The 15,134-nt window shown below is 41.1% G+C and overlaps 1 protein-coding gene across 1 annotated transcript; it reads right to left on the bottom strand.

Moving 5' to 3' along the window:
* Positions 1–9,074: 9,074 nt before the first annotated feature.
* Positions 9,075–13,546, bottom strand: LOC136469829 (uncharacterized). The gene is made up of 8 exons (XM_066467875.1): positions 13,495–13,546; positions 11,871–12,136; positions 11,331–11,691; positions 11,094–11,238; positions 10,681–10,813; positions 10,501–10,593; positions 10,291–10,416; positions 9,075–9,452 (listed from the first exon to the last, which is right to left on the bottom strand). The coding sequence occupies exons 1-8, from the start codon at positions 13,544–13,546 to the stop codon at positions 9,075–9,077; spliced, it is 1,554 nt and encodes a 517-aa protein (XP_066323972.1).
* Between the last annotated feature and the right edge of the window lie 1,588 nt (positions 13,547–15,134).

The raw sequence follows: 15,134 nt of genomic DNA, 5'->3' as shown, positions 1-15,134 counted from the left end.
TACTGAAACATCATGTAACATCCAATAGAACATGTTGCAACATCTTAAATGGACAGGTGCAACATCAAAAAAGCATGTTGCAACATCTTAAATAGACTGTTGCAACATCTAAAAAAACATGTTGCAACATAAAAAAACATGTTGCAACATCTTAAATAGATAGTTGCAACATCAAAAAAAGCATGTTGCAACATCTTAAATCGACTATTGCAACATCCAGCAAAATATGTTGCAACATCTCAAGTCGACTATTGCAACACCGCAAAATCCAATTTAATACCGAGTGCCATAAAACATGTAACAACCAAGATTGAATGTTGTAAGATATCACATGCTACAACATAACCCACTGTAGAGTGCAGATCCGGTTGTGCTTGCCTGTGAAGGAGCCCGACCACCATGGAGGAGCTTGTCGCTAGCGAGACCACACCTCCAGCGTGTAGTTCGTCGTCGAGGAGACACCCGACCATGGAGGATTTCATAGCCGACAAACACCTCACCATAGAGGTGTCCACTTGGATCCACTTTGCCGCCATGGAGGCAAGGTAGGAAGGCGAGCGGGTGCAGCGGCGAGTGAAGAACAAGGACGGGCGGGGCCATGAGGGAGGAAAGTAGGCAGTGAGGGAGTAAGGCGGTCAGTGACGTCAGGGAGACGAGCAGCCGCATCATCGTCGGGGAGACGAGCAACCCGTGAGGGAGACGAGCAGCGGCGTGGGAGAGAAAGGTGATCCACTATTGGGCCATTGGCAGGCTGTATAGATTGTGGTCTAGTTAAAAAAGCGTCCGACACGAAGGAAACAGGCTGAATGCCCGTGTAGAAGCATTTCGGTATATAGTTTAGCTCTTACAAATTGGCTAATAGTCAAACAATTCGCTTTATTAATTGTTAGGACTCGCTCTAATGACGCGAGGCGCTAGGGCAGGCAGGAGACTACTTGTCTTAATTTGACTGATGGGTCCAGGAACTTGGTGGTATATCATCCGTACATAGATTTACCAACTACCAAGGCAGGTTACTTAGAAATTAATTAAGGCCACGTTCGTTTCACAGGAATGAGCCCTAGGAAGAAATCCTAGCCGTATTGTTACTTTAATTTATGTAAACTTTCACTAATTGATTTCTAGTCTCCTAAAGCCGTAACCGAACGAGTCCTAAAGCGAATTGCACGGCCGGGAACGTAACGTGGCTCCAACGGGCGGGATTCTCCGAACTCGGAGTCAAGACCGAGAATTCAACTGCATGCTACAGCCGTTGCTAGCTCCCTCCGGTCAGGAATAAGTGATACTTTGACGAAAGAAATATGTTAGTACTAGTTAAAATTATCAGTGGATTTATCCTAGTCCAAAGCAAGTCACAAGTCTTGCTATTTTTCGCGCGGAAAAAGCGCGCTTCTTGGTTGGGGGATCGAATTCGCGACTCACGTTACACGTGTTACTCCTCTAAGCTCTAACCACTCCACATCAAATTAACTTATGTCCATATGAGATATTATTTCTCCTCGTATTATCTTCATCTCATTCATATTTGAGACCCTAAACGAATTTGAATAAAAATGTTCTCAACTACAAAATTTTATAACTTTTCAAGATCTATAACTTTAGTTTTGATCTTTTTTTTCCATTTGTGGTCGTTTGGCAAATTTGAACTTCAAATGTGAGTTAATCGTAATTTTACTTCGACAGATAATTTTAATTTTCAAATAAAAAAGTTATCAACTACAAAGTTATATAACTTTTTTAGATTTACAACTTTGTTTTTTGTCGTTTCTCCATTCGTGGTTGTTTGAAAAATTCAAATTTCATTACTTGAAGACTTCAAACAAAATTTTTAGACTATGAAAAAGCTCTCAACTGCAATGTTTTATATCTTTTCGAGATCTATATATAACTTTGGTTGGAATTTTTTCTCCATCAGAGGTCATTTAGAAAATTCAAAAAAATTGAATTTCAAAATGCGAGAACTTCAAACAAAATTTGCTGGATCCAAATAAAAAACTTGTCAACTATAAAGTCGTATATCTTTTTGAGGCATACAACTTTGATATAAAATTTGTCTTCATGCAGCTTCATTTAAAAAAGTTATGAATTTTACCGTGCAGCACCCATTTGATTTGTAGATGCGGCTGGATCTAGAACCGTCTCTAAAAATAGAGGCATTTGTAGCTGTTTAAAATACCAGGCGTCCCTACAATGTACTTTTAGAGACAGCTCGGTTTTGGAACTATTTTTAGAGGCAGATTTAGACTAAACTGCCCTATTAAAAAAAAGGAGAAATCTTTGCAAATGCTTTCTATAGTAGTACATTAAGCTACAGCCTAATTTGTGCATGCATCATCCAACAACCGTCACGTTGAGCCCAAGGTCTGCAGCACATCTAGCTAAACTATGTAACGAAGGACAAAAATAAGCTTGTCCCTATAAGGACGGGTTCGTTATGAATTTGGTGACGATTGATTAAGTTGCTGCTACGAGAATATCCTGCATTATCATTCTGTACGGAAAATGGACCCTAGACCCATTTACTTTGAATTTTAGTGTTTGATGACCAACACAACCAAATTGGACTAATGAATTTGTAAGTAATTGTTTTATAGTTCAATAGGGTGCAAGGCGTGACTTTGACGAAGGTGACATGATGATCCCACGATCAACACCAAAAGCAAGACCCTAGAAGCACAAGAGAAGACCCAAGATATCAAGCAAAGTCCAAGTACGAAGATGGGAACCAAGTTGGACGCAAGATCGTAAAGAAACAAGCTCCACAGTGGTGATCGGACGCGGCCCTATGAGTGACTGGACGCTTTCGATCAGTTGCTCGACAACAGCAGGCGTCAGCAGTAGCGACCAGACGCTGAGCGAGGTAGTGACCGAATGCACGGACTTCACTGTTTATCGCCGCGGCAGTAATTCAGCGTGACCGAATGCAGCGGCTATGGACGACCGGACGCGCCAGGCAGTGGTGTCCGATCAAGTCCAGAAATGTTCCAGAGTGGCGCCAGCGCGACCGGACGCGTCCAATCGATGACGACCGGACTCAGCCCAGAGTTCGATCAATGCATGTGCTCCAACGGTCGGGACGACCGGACGCGTCCGGTCAGTAGCATAAAGCTGGGTTTCGTCCCCAACGGCTACTTTCTCCATGGGGCTTATAAATAGACCCCAACCGGCCATTTATGATGTGAAGAGCTGAGAAAACATACCAAGGGTGTTGATACATCATTTTAGTGATCTCTACTTGCATACTACTTAGTGATTCATTAGGTGATTAGCGTAGGTGCTTTGCAAAGTGCTTAGGTTGATTAGACCACTGCTTATGCACTTGCTCTAGGTTTAGGCCTAGTGTTTAGTGAGGTTTGCACACCTCATACCACTCGGTGCTTGCGCACATAATTATTCTACATCGGAGGGACTTTTAGTCTTGCGAGATCACACCAACTGCGTTTGTGGTGTGGCGGCCACCGTGAACCAAAGGGAACAAGGCCTGTGGTGGTTCGGCTGGAAGTTTAATAGTGAAGACGGCAGGGAGCGGTTCAGGAGAGGTTTGACGGAAGGCACACCGGAGACCCACTTGCACGTGGGGAAAGCCCGGAGCTATCCACGGAGTTACCCTACCAGGAGCTTGACCCTTACGAGGGACTCCAACGAGGACTAGGGGGAAGCTTGCACGCTTCTCGATATCTCGGTAAAAAATATCAGAGTCGTCGACGGAAGTTTACATATCTCTACCTTACTCTTTAGCTTCCACATTTATATTGCAATCTTGGTGTGTGCTTTACTTTCCTAGCCTAGTAATAGGCTAGTTGATAAGTTTAAAATCTAGGTTGCATAACTCCTTTTGCGGTAGAGATAGCAACACACCTAGCAAAACCGTAGTTGCACATTTAGATAGTTTATCTTTTGCATAGGTTTTGACTAGGTGAAATTAGAGGCCTTAGTTAGAGTTAGAGTTTTAAGTTGCCTAATTTACCCCCCCCCTCTTAGGTGTCACGGTCCCTTACAAGTGGTATCAGAGCCAGTTGGCTCAATTTGGACCTTTGGCTTCACCGTCGTTGAGCCGACACTATTTAGAGTGGTTGGGATGGATACCTCTAGGCCTCCGCACTTTGACGGCACTAACTTTCCTTACTATAAAGCTAGAATGGCTTGTCACCTTGAGGTGGTAGATTTGAGTGTTTGGAGAGTCACCCGTGATGAGATAAAACCCATTAAGAATCCTGATAAACCTACAAAGAGTGAAGAAAAAGAAATTTATTTCAACGCTAGAGCTAAAAATAGCTTGTTTGAATCTTTTAGCATGGATGTGTTTAACCAAGTGTTCACTTTAAATACGGCACATGAAATTTGGTTAAAAGTGCAAGAGCTCCATGATGGCATAACTAATGTCCGTGAGCAAAAACATTGTCTAGCTAAATAAGAATATGATTTCTTTAAAATGAATGATGATAAGCTTGTTCGTGATATGTATTCTCATTTGAATCTAATTATCAGTGAGCTTCATTCAATAGGATTAACGAAGCTAGATGATGCGGACATCGTAAGGAAGATCATCTCCATGCTACCACAAAAGAAATATGCAAGCATCATCACCATCAATATAGAGGACTTGAGCACTATGACCCTGGCCATAGTCATTGGTAAGATAGTGGCATTTGAAATGTCACGGAAGATGGGTCAAGAAGAAGCCTCGTCATCAAGCAAAGGCAAAGCTCTCGCATGTAGTGAGAAAAAGGAGATGAAGGATAAGCAAGTTGAGACAAGCTCAAGCTCAAGCTCCTCAAGTGAAGATAAAGAAGAAGATGAGGATGATGATGATGATGAAGATGAAGATTCAAGTGATAATGAGCAATCTTCCTCCTCCACCTCCGACCTTGATGAAGAATCAATCAAACTTATCTACAAGGTGGAGAAGATGATCCAAAGGCTCAATGTCAAGGGTGTGCCCATCCAAATTCAAGATTTCCTCTTCACCAATCAAAGAAATGAGCAAAGAAAGAAAGGATGCTATGGATGCGGCGAGTTAGGGCACTTTGTGGAAGTTTGTCCAAACAAGCCCATACTCAAGACAAAAGAAGAAGGCGTGCAAGGACAAAGCCCTCACATCAATAAGGTCATGGGATGATTCTTCAAGTAAAGAAGAAGACCATCACAAGAGGTGAGGGTACAAGCACTCATCATCAAGCATTTCATGAGTGTGCCTTATTGCACGAGGTAACGAAAGCTCATCCTCTCGTGAGAGTGATAGTGATGATAAAATGCCTTCTCTTAATGAACTTGTGCAAGAAAATCTTAAATATGCTAAGGCTTGCACTAGCCAACAAAAGAAGCTAAAAATATTGCAAGAAAAGCTAGATAGTTCACAAGAAGCATATAAAACCTTGCTTGAACAATATGAGACTTTTGCTAATCTTAATATTGAACTTTCTACTAAAATTGAGCGACTTGAGGCTAGTGCAACAACAAATGCATGCACAATCAATGATGAGCAACTTATAAAGAAAAATAAAAAATTAAAAGAAAAGTTAGCTAGCTCACAAAATGGTTATAAAAGTTTGCTTGCTAAAATGAAAACCATGTTCAAACATTATGATGAGCTAACTAATAAAGTTGCTAATCTTGAAGCTATCGGTACAACCCTCACCAAGGCACCTAAAAATAAAAGTTCTATCTTTGATATGCCTAAGGATGCTTCTACTTCTTGCAATGATTTATGTTTAGACTCACCCTTGTGCAACTAAGTTTGTGTTGAGAAAGTCATTGTAGATACATGCACACAAGAGGTTGCAATGGAGAATGAGCAACTCAACCAAGAAGTGGCTCGTCTTACCAAGGACTTGACTCAAGTAAAAGGCAAAATAGGGCAAACCCAACTTCATCAAGATAACACCGTCAAGGGAGTGAAGAAGCTTGATGAAGGACAAATCATGGTTTGCTATGTATGCCACAAGTAAGGCCACAAGTCCTATGAGTGCAAGGTGAAGAATAGGGGAGGAGCTAAGAAGAAAGAGAAAAACAACAAGAAAACAAGCAAGCTCTGCAACACTTACACCAACAAGGTGGACAAAAAGGCCTCCACACCTTATCTCTTGAAGAAGAAGAAAAATAACAAGGTGGTGGCTATCAAGGTGAACAAGCAAACCAACAATGGGGCCAAACACATTTAGGTATCAAAGAAGATCATTTCCAACTTGAAGAGCAGCAAGAAGGTTTTTATCACGAAAGAGAAGTGAGAAGTCCGATGGACTTCGAGGAATTTGGAGACTTGGCAAAGTATGGGTGCATTTCATGGGGTGCATCATTATGGATAAGGAAATTGCCAAGTTGGTTAGTGAATACTATGGACCCAAATTCCCCTTCCTATGTCAGGTAACTAGATTTAATTTCTTGCAATTTCAATTAGCATCTAGTTCCTTTTCATGGCTAGGTTTGCATTTGCATGTTTAATCTTTTGTCTTGCATACACTAGGTATATCTTATGGTAGGCTTGCTCAGTTTCACTCTTGGAGCAAACCTACATGGTTTAAATTGTTTAGGAGCACAACACATAGCTTGGTTTACAATTGTTTATCAAATATGTGCCAAAGTCTAAATTGTAGATAATTTCTTCCGAATATCACTTTCGAAAATGATTCTCACATTCATGCGATGTCATCTTTCAAGTGGTATTTTTTATTCTAAAATCAATATGCATGTCTCCTACAAGTATTTCATGCTTGCGTGCATAAATTTAGGGGGAGGTTACTCTACAAGTTGGATGCTTTGAGACTAACACCTTTTCATGCTTATCATGTGTGTAGTAGTCTTATTACAAGAAAAATGGAGCCCCTAGAGTTAAGCATCGTACTTTAAATATCCACCACCTATTGCAAGTGGTATAAATCAAATTGGTTTTCACATGTGGTATTTCTAAACCGATATCATTATGTTGATTTTACTTTGGTATTTATATGCTTTCTCCATGCATTATATAGATTAAACTCCCTTGAGCATTAATTTGACAATTATGCATAAACTACATTCTTCATCATATGTATGCATATATTTAGGGGGAGCTTAGTCTATGTAATATAAGAGTCAAATTTTGTGACCTATTCCACTCCACATACAAAGGATCACAAAGTTTGACCCTCTCTTGTGCTACTAATATCTTCCTTTTCGGTGTTTGATTCCAAAGGGGAGAATTTGTAGGACCAAAAGCAAGTCCGATCATAATAATTTACAAGTGGTAATGGTCCAAAAAAGGTAGGATAGTGGATTATGGAGTTAGGGAGAGGCTTAAATCCATAATGCCACGTGAGGACATTTGCAAGGGCAAGATAAGTTTCCAAAGATGTTTACATGTGGTATCATTTAGTATCATATAACCTTGCTCTTTGCATTGCATCCTAGCAAGTAAATAGTTTTTAAATTCCACAATTTTTATTATTTGCTTGCTTTGGTCATGTTGTCATCAATCACCAAAAAGGGAAATATTATAAGGAAAATGGACCCTAGCCCTATTTACTTTGGATTTTAGTATTTGATGATCAACACAACCAAATTAGACTAATGAATTTGTAAGTAATTATTTTATAGTTCAATAGGGTGCGAAACGTGACTTGGACGAAGGCGACATGATGATCCCACGATCAACACCATAAGCAAGACCCTAGAAGCACAAGAGAAGACCCAAGATATCAAGCAAAGTCCAAGCACGAAGATGGGAACCAAGCTGGACGCAAGATCGCGAAGAAACGAGCTCCATAGAGGTGACCGGACGTGGCCCTATGAGTGACCAGACACGCCCGACCAGTTGCTCGGCAACAGCAGGCGTCAGCAGCAGCGACCGGATGCTGAGCGAGGTAGTGACCAGATGCACGGACTTCATTGTTCATCGTCGCGGCAATAATTCAGCGTGACCGGACGCAGTGGCTATGGATGACCGGACACGCCAAGCAGTGGCGTTCGATCAAGTCCAGAAAGGTTCTAGAGCGACGCCAGCGCGACCGAACGTGTCCAATCGATGATGACCAGACTCAGTCTAGAGTTCGATCAATGCACGCGCTCCAATGGTCGGGATGACCGGACGTGTCCGGTCAGTAACAGAAAGCTGGGTTTCGTCCCTAATGGCTACTTTCTCTATGGGGCTTATAAATAGATCCCCAACTGACCATTTGTGATGTGGAGAGCTGAGGAAACATAACAAGGGTGTTGATACACCCACTACTAGGGAAGTGCTCATCAATGACGCTCCCCTTTCGTCATGGAAGACTCCAAAATCGTCGCCAAAGTTCTTCTATGACGAACTTGTGACGAAAACAGATTCGTCATGGAATGAGTGTCATTGATCAACAACTGTGACGAAATGCCTTGTTTCGTCACTGAATGGATATCATTCAATGACGAAGAGTTTTTGTCACTGATGTACCCAGGTTTTCGTCATAACATGCTGCTCCGTCAGGTTACCAAACGACGCTTGCCACGCTGGCAGCTGACGTGTCTTGCGCACGTGGCACTGTCCACAGTGGCAGGTGACGTGGCCCGCTGACATGGTAGCTGACGTGTCCTAGTGACGTGGTGGGTCCACATGGCGCTTTTTTGGGCCACATGGCACGCTATGATTAGTCCACGTGGCTTCCTGTGAGTGGTTTACATTTTCATCACAGAAGCCCAGAATCTTCGTCACAGATTAAAATTACGATAAGGTGACAGAAAACAAAATTTTCGTCACTGATCACATTGCAATAACATCACATAACCTAGAATTTTCATCACAGATGCACATGCTACTTTTTTTACAAAATGCAAATAATATTAAAATGACCAAATGCTTCCATAACTTAATAGATCCAGCAATCCAGTCACCATACAACTGACTCAACACTAATAAACTCAGTTCATATATAACTAACTTGACATCACATTCCAGGTTCTAGATTGATCTCAGTTCACATTATCACAACTAATAATATAAAGTTGCCAAGCACCAGCAACATAGGTTTTAGACTAAACAAAATCAGCCAGCAACACAGACCCCTTGCCAAGCACCAGCAGCAGCAACACAGAGCCCTTGGTAGCACAGACCAGCGGACAACGGTTCATGTCGAAGAATTCAGGGACAAGATACGCTTGAGCAGCGCATTGTTCTCCTCCATTGCCTTTTGGTTTGCCTCTGCCAGCTTCTTCATATCCTCCATCTCCCTTTGTGTCCTCTCCATCTTTTCCTCAGCTTCTTCAGTTCTCTTCTTGAGCTCATCGATTTCATCTTGTACAGCAGCCTTAGCTTCAGCTGCTAGTTGTTCCCGAAGCTCTTCTTTTGATGCTGCTGAGTTGGAGGATGCCACTGGTTTGATGCCAACATTCTTCAGGAAACTGTTTGAGCTGTTCTTGGAGAGCGTCTGTGACACAACCTGCACACTGGATACTACTGTCTCTCCTTCAGCAACAGGTGCTGCCCTCAAAGCTTCCATGTTGGACTGAAACAACAATGAGCCATCATTAGTTCATACTTATTGAATTAAAGTGAGGTGCAAATATCACACAAGATGTATTTTATTTGCAGATTGTTATCAGCTTGTTATCAGCAAAATGGAATCTTATTTGCAGTCAAGTAAGGTAAATTAAAATGTTCAGTTCATGTTTGGGGTCAGCATTTGAGGTGAGCAGGCAGGCAGAGTAGAAAGATAGATATGCACAGTGATAATTGCATATTCAGTTCATGTTTCAGGTCAGCATTAAACAGTGATAATTGCATATTCAGTTCATGTTTCAGGTCAGCATTAAACGGATGACAACATAATATGCACAGTGATACTTGCATATTGTAGAAAGACTGAACCAAGATGGCAGAGTAGAAAGATAGATACATATAATGAAGGAACAGCTTAATTAGATATAGCAATGTACAGAAGGAACAATTTATACTTTAATGAGCAATGGTTGGGGCAAAGAGACAGAAATTTCATGTTCTTAGTATTTTTTCTCTCATTCAGTGAACATCAGCACTTGAGCAAAATTACAAGGGGACTTAATGGTTCACATATCAACCTCCCAAATAACAGATTTCCATTTATTATTGATCTTCTCAACCACAGTAAATAAGAGAAGGTAGATAAATTTCACAGCAGTCTATATAATTGAGAGAAAAAGAATCCTGAATCAATCACAAATCATTTTAATGTATCCATGTCAGACTTTTAGGACAGCATAGCAAAAGTGTAGAACACATACGCCAAACAGGATGCATTTTAATAATGGACATGCTATCCAATTAATGGACAAAATAGCGCACCGAAACTAGATGTCGGGACTTACCAATGCTTCTCTTGCTGGTTCACTTAGACCATGTTTGGAGCTGGTATGGCATGTCTCGAAGGCCTCCACCACATCAAGTTCTTCATCTTGCGCTGTGCTGGGCTCTGCATTGTTCCTCCCATGCTTCTGTTTCATAGAGATTCAATTACAGCAAAGTTTTGTCAGTCTTATGATACAAAGTCAGTGCTATGTCGAGAATCAGTTACTTACATATGCATGCAAGTGTGCCACATAGCTGCGAGAGCCGGTAGTCTGATGATACTTGACTTTACCGCGATTAGTCTTGTTCTTTTCACTTGTTTCCTAAAGGAGAATGACATGTGAGATGAGATCATAGGTTAAAAATGATAAGATCCACTGGAAACTGACTGAGAAAGAATATACCCATACCATGTTCTTTGGATCAGACCACTTTGCAACTAGTTCCCTCCACTGTTCATCAGTCATGCATTCAACTGGAGAAGTTGTCCTAATCTCATTTGCACTTACACCATTGAAGTATTTCTTCTTGAGCCGATAACGCCTTTGTCAGCACCCCAGAGCGCAGCATATCGGTGCAAGCATCCTCTATTGGCTTGTCGTTAGTGTTAATGGCCAAGCGCCCCTAGTCATTTGACAATTCCATATTTAGTTAGTCAATTCAGGTTAAGCAGATATACAAGTTTACCATAAAAACAGTAATGCACTTACAGAGAGCTTTCCCACAAAATTTTTGTAATGTTCATCATCGTTCTTGTATAATTTCCAATGAGGTAGGACAGGAACCTTATCCCGAATGATGACACCTAGCCTCAGATGCAAACTTGGCTGCTTGAACAGGTTCATGAGGCCTTCTTTTTCCTTCAGCAACAGCTATGGGCATTCTCCTTCCCATAGCTTTTGTCATCCTGTCTAGCTGTGTTCCCTTGGTGGGTGGCCTGGGTCTCCTTGGGGCTCTCTGTGCAGGAGCTACAACATATAATTTGCATTTAAATGCTTTAGTTTCATTGAAATCAGCAAAAAAGATGACCTATTTCAATGACAAAGAAAAAATAACTTGCCTTCAGTGCCTTCCTCTCCAGCTACATTGTCTTCAGCAAGTGTCATGTCTTGAAAACCAGCTCCACCAGTCTTCCTCTGCAGCTGTAATGTCCTGACCACCAGCTCCACTGTCTTCCTAGTGCACCTAGTAGAAGACCTTTGTGGTATTTCATCATGACCATCTGTATGATCATCTTCAATCTGCCCATCTCTCGCTGAAAGTTGAAGCCTTTTTGATGATCTTAATAGGGCCCTAGGGGGTTGCACCTGTGAACCTTCCGGTGCCCTCACTCTCTTACTAACCCTAACTCCCGGCGCCATGTTGGGACCTGTCTTCTTCTTCTTTGAAGCGAGGACTTTCCGTCTAGGCCCTGAAGGAGACTGTGGAAAAAAATAAAGTAAGTCATGTGCATTAATAATCAAGAGCATATATTAAAGAACAGGTATGAAAGAAAGAATATGTATCTAAAAAGCAAGGGCATACATTAAAGAACAGATTAAAAACATTCAAATGCGATGCAAATATTCCCCATCTAGTAATTTGAAGATAGAAGAAGCACCTTAGTGGGTTGTGGCTGCGCATCAGATTCAGTTTCATCATCATCACTATCTCCTTGATCATCATTTTCAAGGAGATACTCCGATGTATCCGAATCTTCACTACTTGTTTTCTTGTTTGCTGAGGTTTTCCCCTTCTTTGTAGCAGATTGAGGTAAAGAATTACTAAGTTCACTAGATATTGTTAGGATTCCGAGCGCTTCAAACACCTTCTCATTCGCCACCACTTGTTCATCCCGCCTTCTCTCATATTCAGTTTTTTGAGGTTCTTAAAAGAACAAGCAGATTGTGTCTATTAGAGAATAAAAAGGAGTAGTAATAATAGATGCTAGATAGAGAAGAGGTAGGAGCTAGTAGTGCTTGCGGAAGAGCTAAGGGATAAGAGGTGGTAGGTTATAGGCAACAAGTAAAAGGTAACAGCTAAGAGCTGATAAATGATAATGATCAGGAACTAAAATATGAAACATTCAGTATAGGCATATGGCTAGAAAAAATTCAGAGCTACCAAAGTGAACTGAAACATTCAGTATGTACACAAATTGGCTCAATGTGTTGATGTGCTTAATTCAAATTCATGGCTAATATTTCTGAGACAGTACACTAACCAGCAAGAAATAAGTTTGTTCTAATCTACTAAATGATTCAGCGGGCATAGATCATAATATCTTTTATTTTCTCTCAAATATTAAACAAGTATGCCTGCACATTGCCTCTCTAACTACTGATTCTATCATTCTGTTCAGGTATGCCTGCACAAGTATACCTATCAGGAACTCTGCAACAAGTATGCCTACACAAGTATAGTTGGGCAACCAGTATGCAATTATATATTTTTAGTGATAGCTAAGAATTTGATTTCCTAAAACATAAATGCCAAGATAAATCTGAAATAAGCTTAATAAGTCTAGTGCTAAGGCCACCCTATGCAGCTGCATATGACTAAATGAGTTCCCACAATTGTTGTAGTATAATGCAAAGAACAGTCCATAAATAAAGAAGGATAATCAAATGTGTTGATTTATCAACTGAACTTGCTAATAGACAAATGATTCATGAGCAAATATCAATAGCAGAAGCTTAGATCCTATTATTCAGTGAAATACTTGGAGAAAACGTTTCTTTATGGACTTCATACCAGTTGGCAGCATTAGTAGTTAACTGTTCTGTAACTGGTTAAAACTATTGCATTCTCTAATAAATTAGAGCTATGCAAGGATAAAGATATGCAGGTGAGAAGGAAGGTAGTCCATCACAAATTAGAGCTATGTAAGCCTAGCTTTTGTCTCCATTGAACTGGTTGGTGTAAATTTCTTATGGAACAGTACAATATGTCCTACCCTGAGCTCAACTTCTAGCAGCACAAACACACAACTACACAAGCATGTCGGCTAATTTTATAAGCATGTCAATGAAGTCCAGAATCTAACATGGGATTACTTCCAATAACATGTAGCTGACATTGGTATTTTGACAGTAAGCACATCTTTAATTACTTGCGATATAGCCTAGCAGGCAGCACATCATTCAACAAACATTCTACAATAATAAAGCAGTAACAGACATCGAACAATCATTCATAAAAAGCTGAAGAACGCAGACTAGTAATTGCACAGAGGACTCGCTTACCTTGTTCTTGTTCTGCAGGTCTCTTCCTACCTTGACCCCTTGTTGCCACCATTGCCACCAGGTGCTCGTCGGCGGTGGTCGTCAAAGGGGAACAAGACCCGGTGCGGTGAACCCAAGTCGACGGGGAAGCAGATCCAGTGTGGCGATGACACACAATTCGGCGGTGGTTAGGGTTAGGTTGGGCCGAGAAAGAGGTGGAAGGGGCGAGATAGGTCCATGGGGCGATGAGAGAGAGGGGGATGTCGGGGACTGACGGAACTCGTGGGGGACCGAGCTGCTCGGCGGCGGCGGTTGTGTTCTGGCGGTCTGGCTAGGGTTTGGAGAAATAGGGAGGAAGAGAGGACGAGTGGCGAGGGGTGAGGTGACGAGGGAGAGGGGGATGTCGGTGATGACGTAGCTCGCGGGCGACGAGGCAGCTCGGCGGCGGCGGCTGTGTTCCGGCGGTGCGGCTAGGGATTGGAGAAATGGGTGGGTGGGGGAGGGGTGGGGGGATGAGGGGGAAAAGAGGACGAATGGCCGAGGGGTGATGAGGGAGTGGGGAAATGGTGGCTTTTTGGCGGCTTTTTTTCGGTATGACGCGGGGAAATCCCTTTTGGCGCGTCCGAGGGTAGGCAATTTTATTTTGGTTTTTCCAACTTTTTTGTGTTTATTATTATTTTATTTTTCTATGTACATTTTGTTGCCAGAGTTTCAGTTATTATATTATTGCTTAATGATCATGACATAAAAGTTTCAAATGTGTTTTGGCAAAGTGGTACTATACATCATGTACAAGCATGAACAACTCTCACTTAGTTATTAGGTTATATGTTAGACATGTATGCCTTTGCGAGGATGTGCATGACCACTTTCTCAAAATTAGTTGAAACTTTTTTGCCAACATCATACACCAAAGTGGGGTGTCTATGCAAGTTTTTTGAATTTTTTAGCTATCTTAGCATATTTTAACAATTATGCTTCACTAATCCAACAAAAAATTACAATAATAGGAAAACTTGGTCAGAAAATCGCACAGATGCACAAAACATCATAGTTTGGCTCCATAAACATCCCATAAAAATTTCAAATGATTTCGACAAGGTGGTAGTATACATCTTGTACAAGCATGAACAACTCTCACTTAGCGACAAGGCCATATGTGAGACATGTATCCCCTTGTGAGGATGTTCATGACCACTTTCTCAGAATTAGTTGAAACTTTTTTTCATTATTGTACACCAAATTGAGGTGTCCATGCAAGATTGTAGAATTTTTTAGCTAGTTTAAGGTATTTTAACAATTATGCTTCACTAATCCAACAAATAATGACAGAAATAGGCAAACTTGGTCAGAAAATTGCATAGATGCACACAACATCATAGTTTGGCTCCATAAACATCCCATAAAAATTTCAAATGATTTCGACAAGGTGGTAGTATACATCTTGTACAAGCATGAACAACTCTCACTTAGCGACAAGGCCATATGTGAGACATGTATCCCCTTGTGAGGATGTTCATGACCACTTCCTCAGAATTAGTTGAAACTTTTTTTCATTATTGTACACCAAATTGAGGTGTCCATGCAAGTTTGTAGAATTTTTTAGCTAGTTTAAGGTATTTTAACAATTATGCTTCACTAATCCAACAAATAATGACAGA

Source organism: Miscanthus floridulus, chromosome 8, assembly GCF_019320115.1.
Source record: "Miscanthus floridulus cultivar M001 chromosome 8, ASM1932011v1, whole genome shotgun sequence".
Classification (NCBI taxonomy): Eukaryota; Viridiplantae; Streptophyta; class Magnoliopsida; order Poales; family Poaceae; genus Miscanthus; species Miscanthus floridulus.
This window is presented reverse-complemented; position numbering and strand designations above follow the sequence as displayed.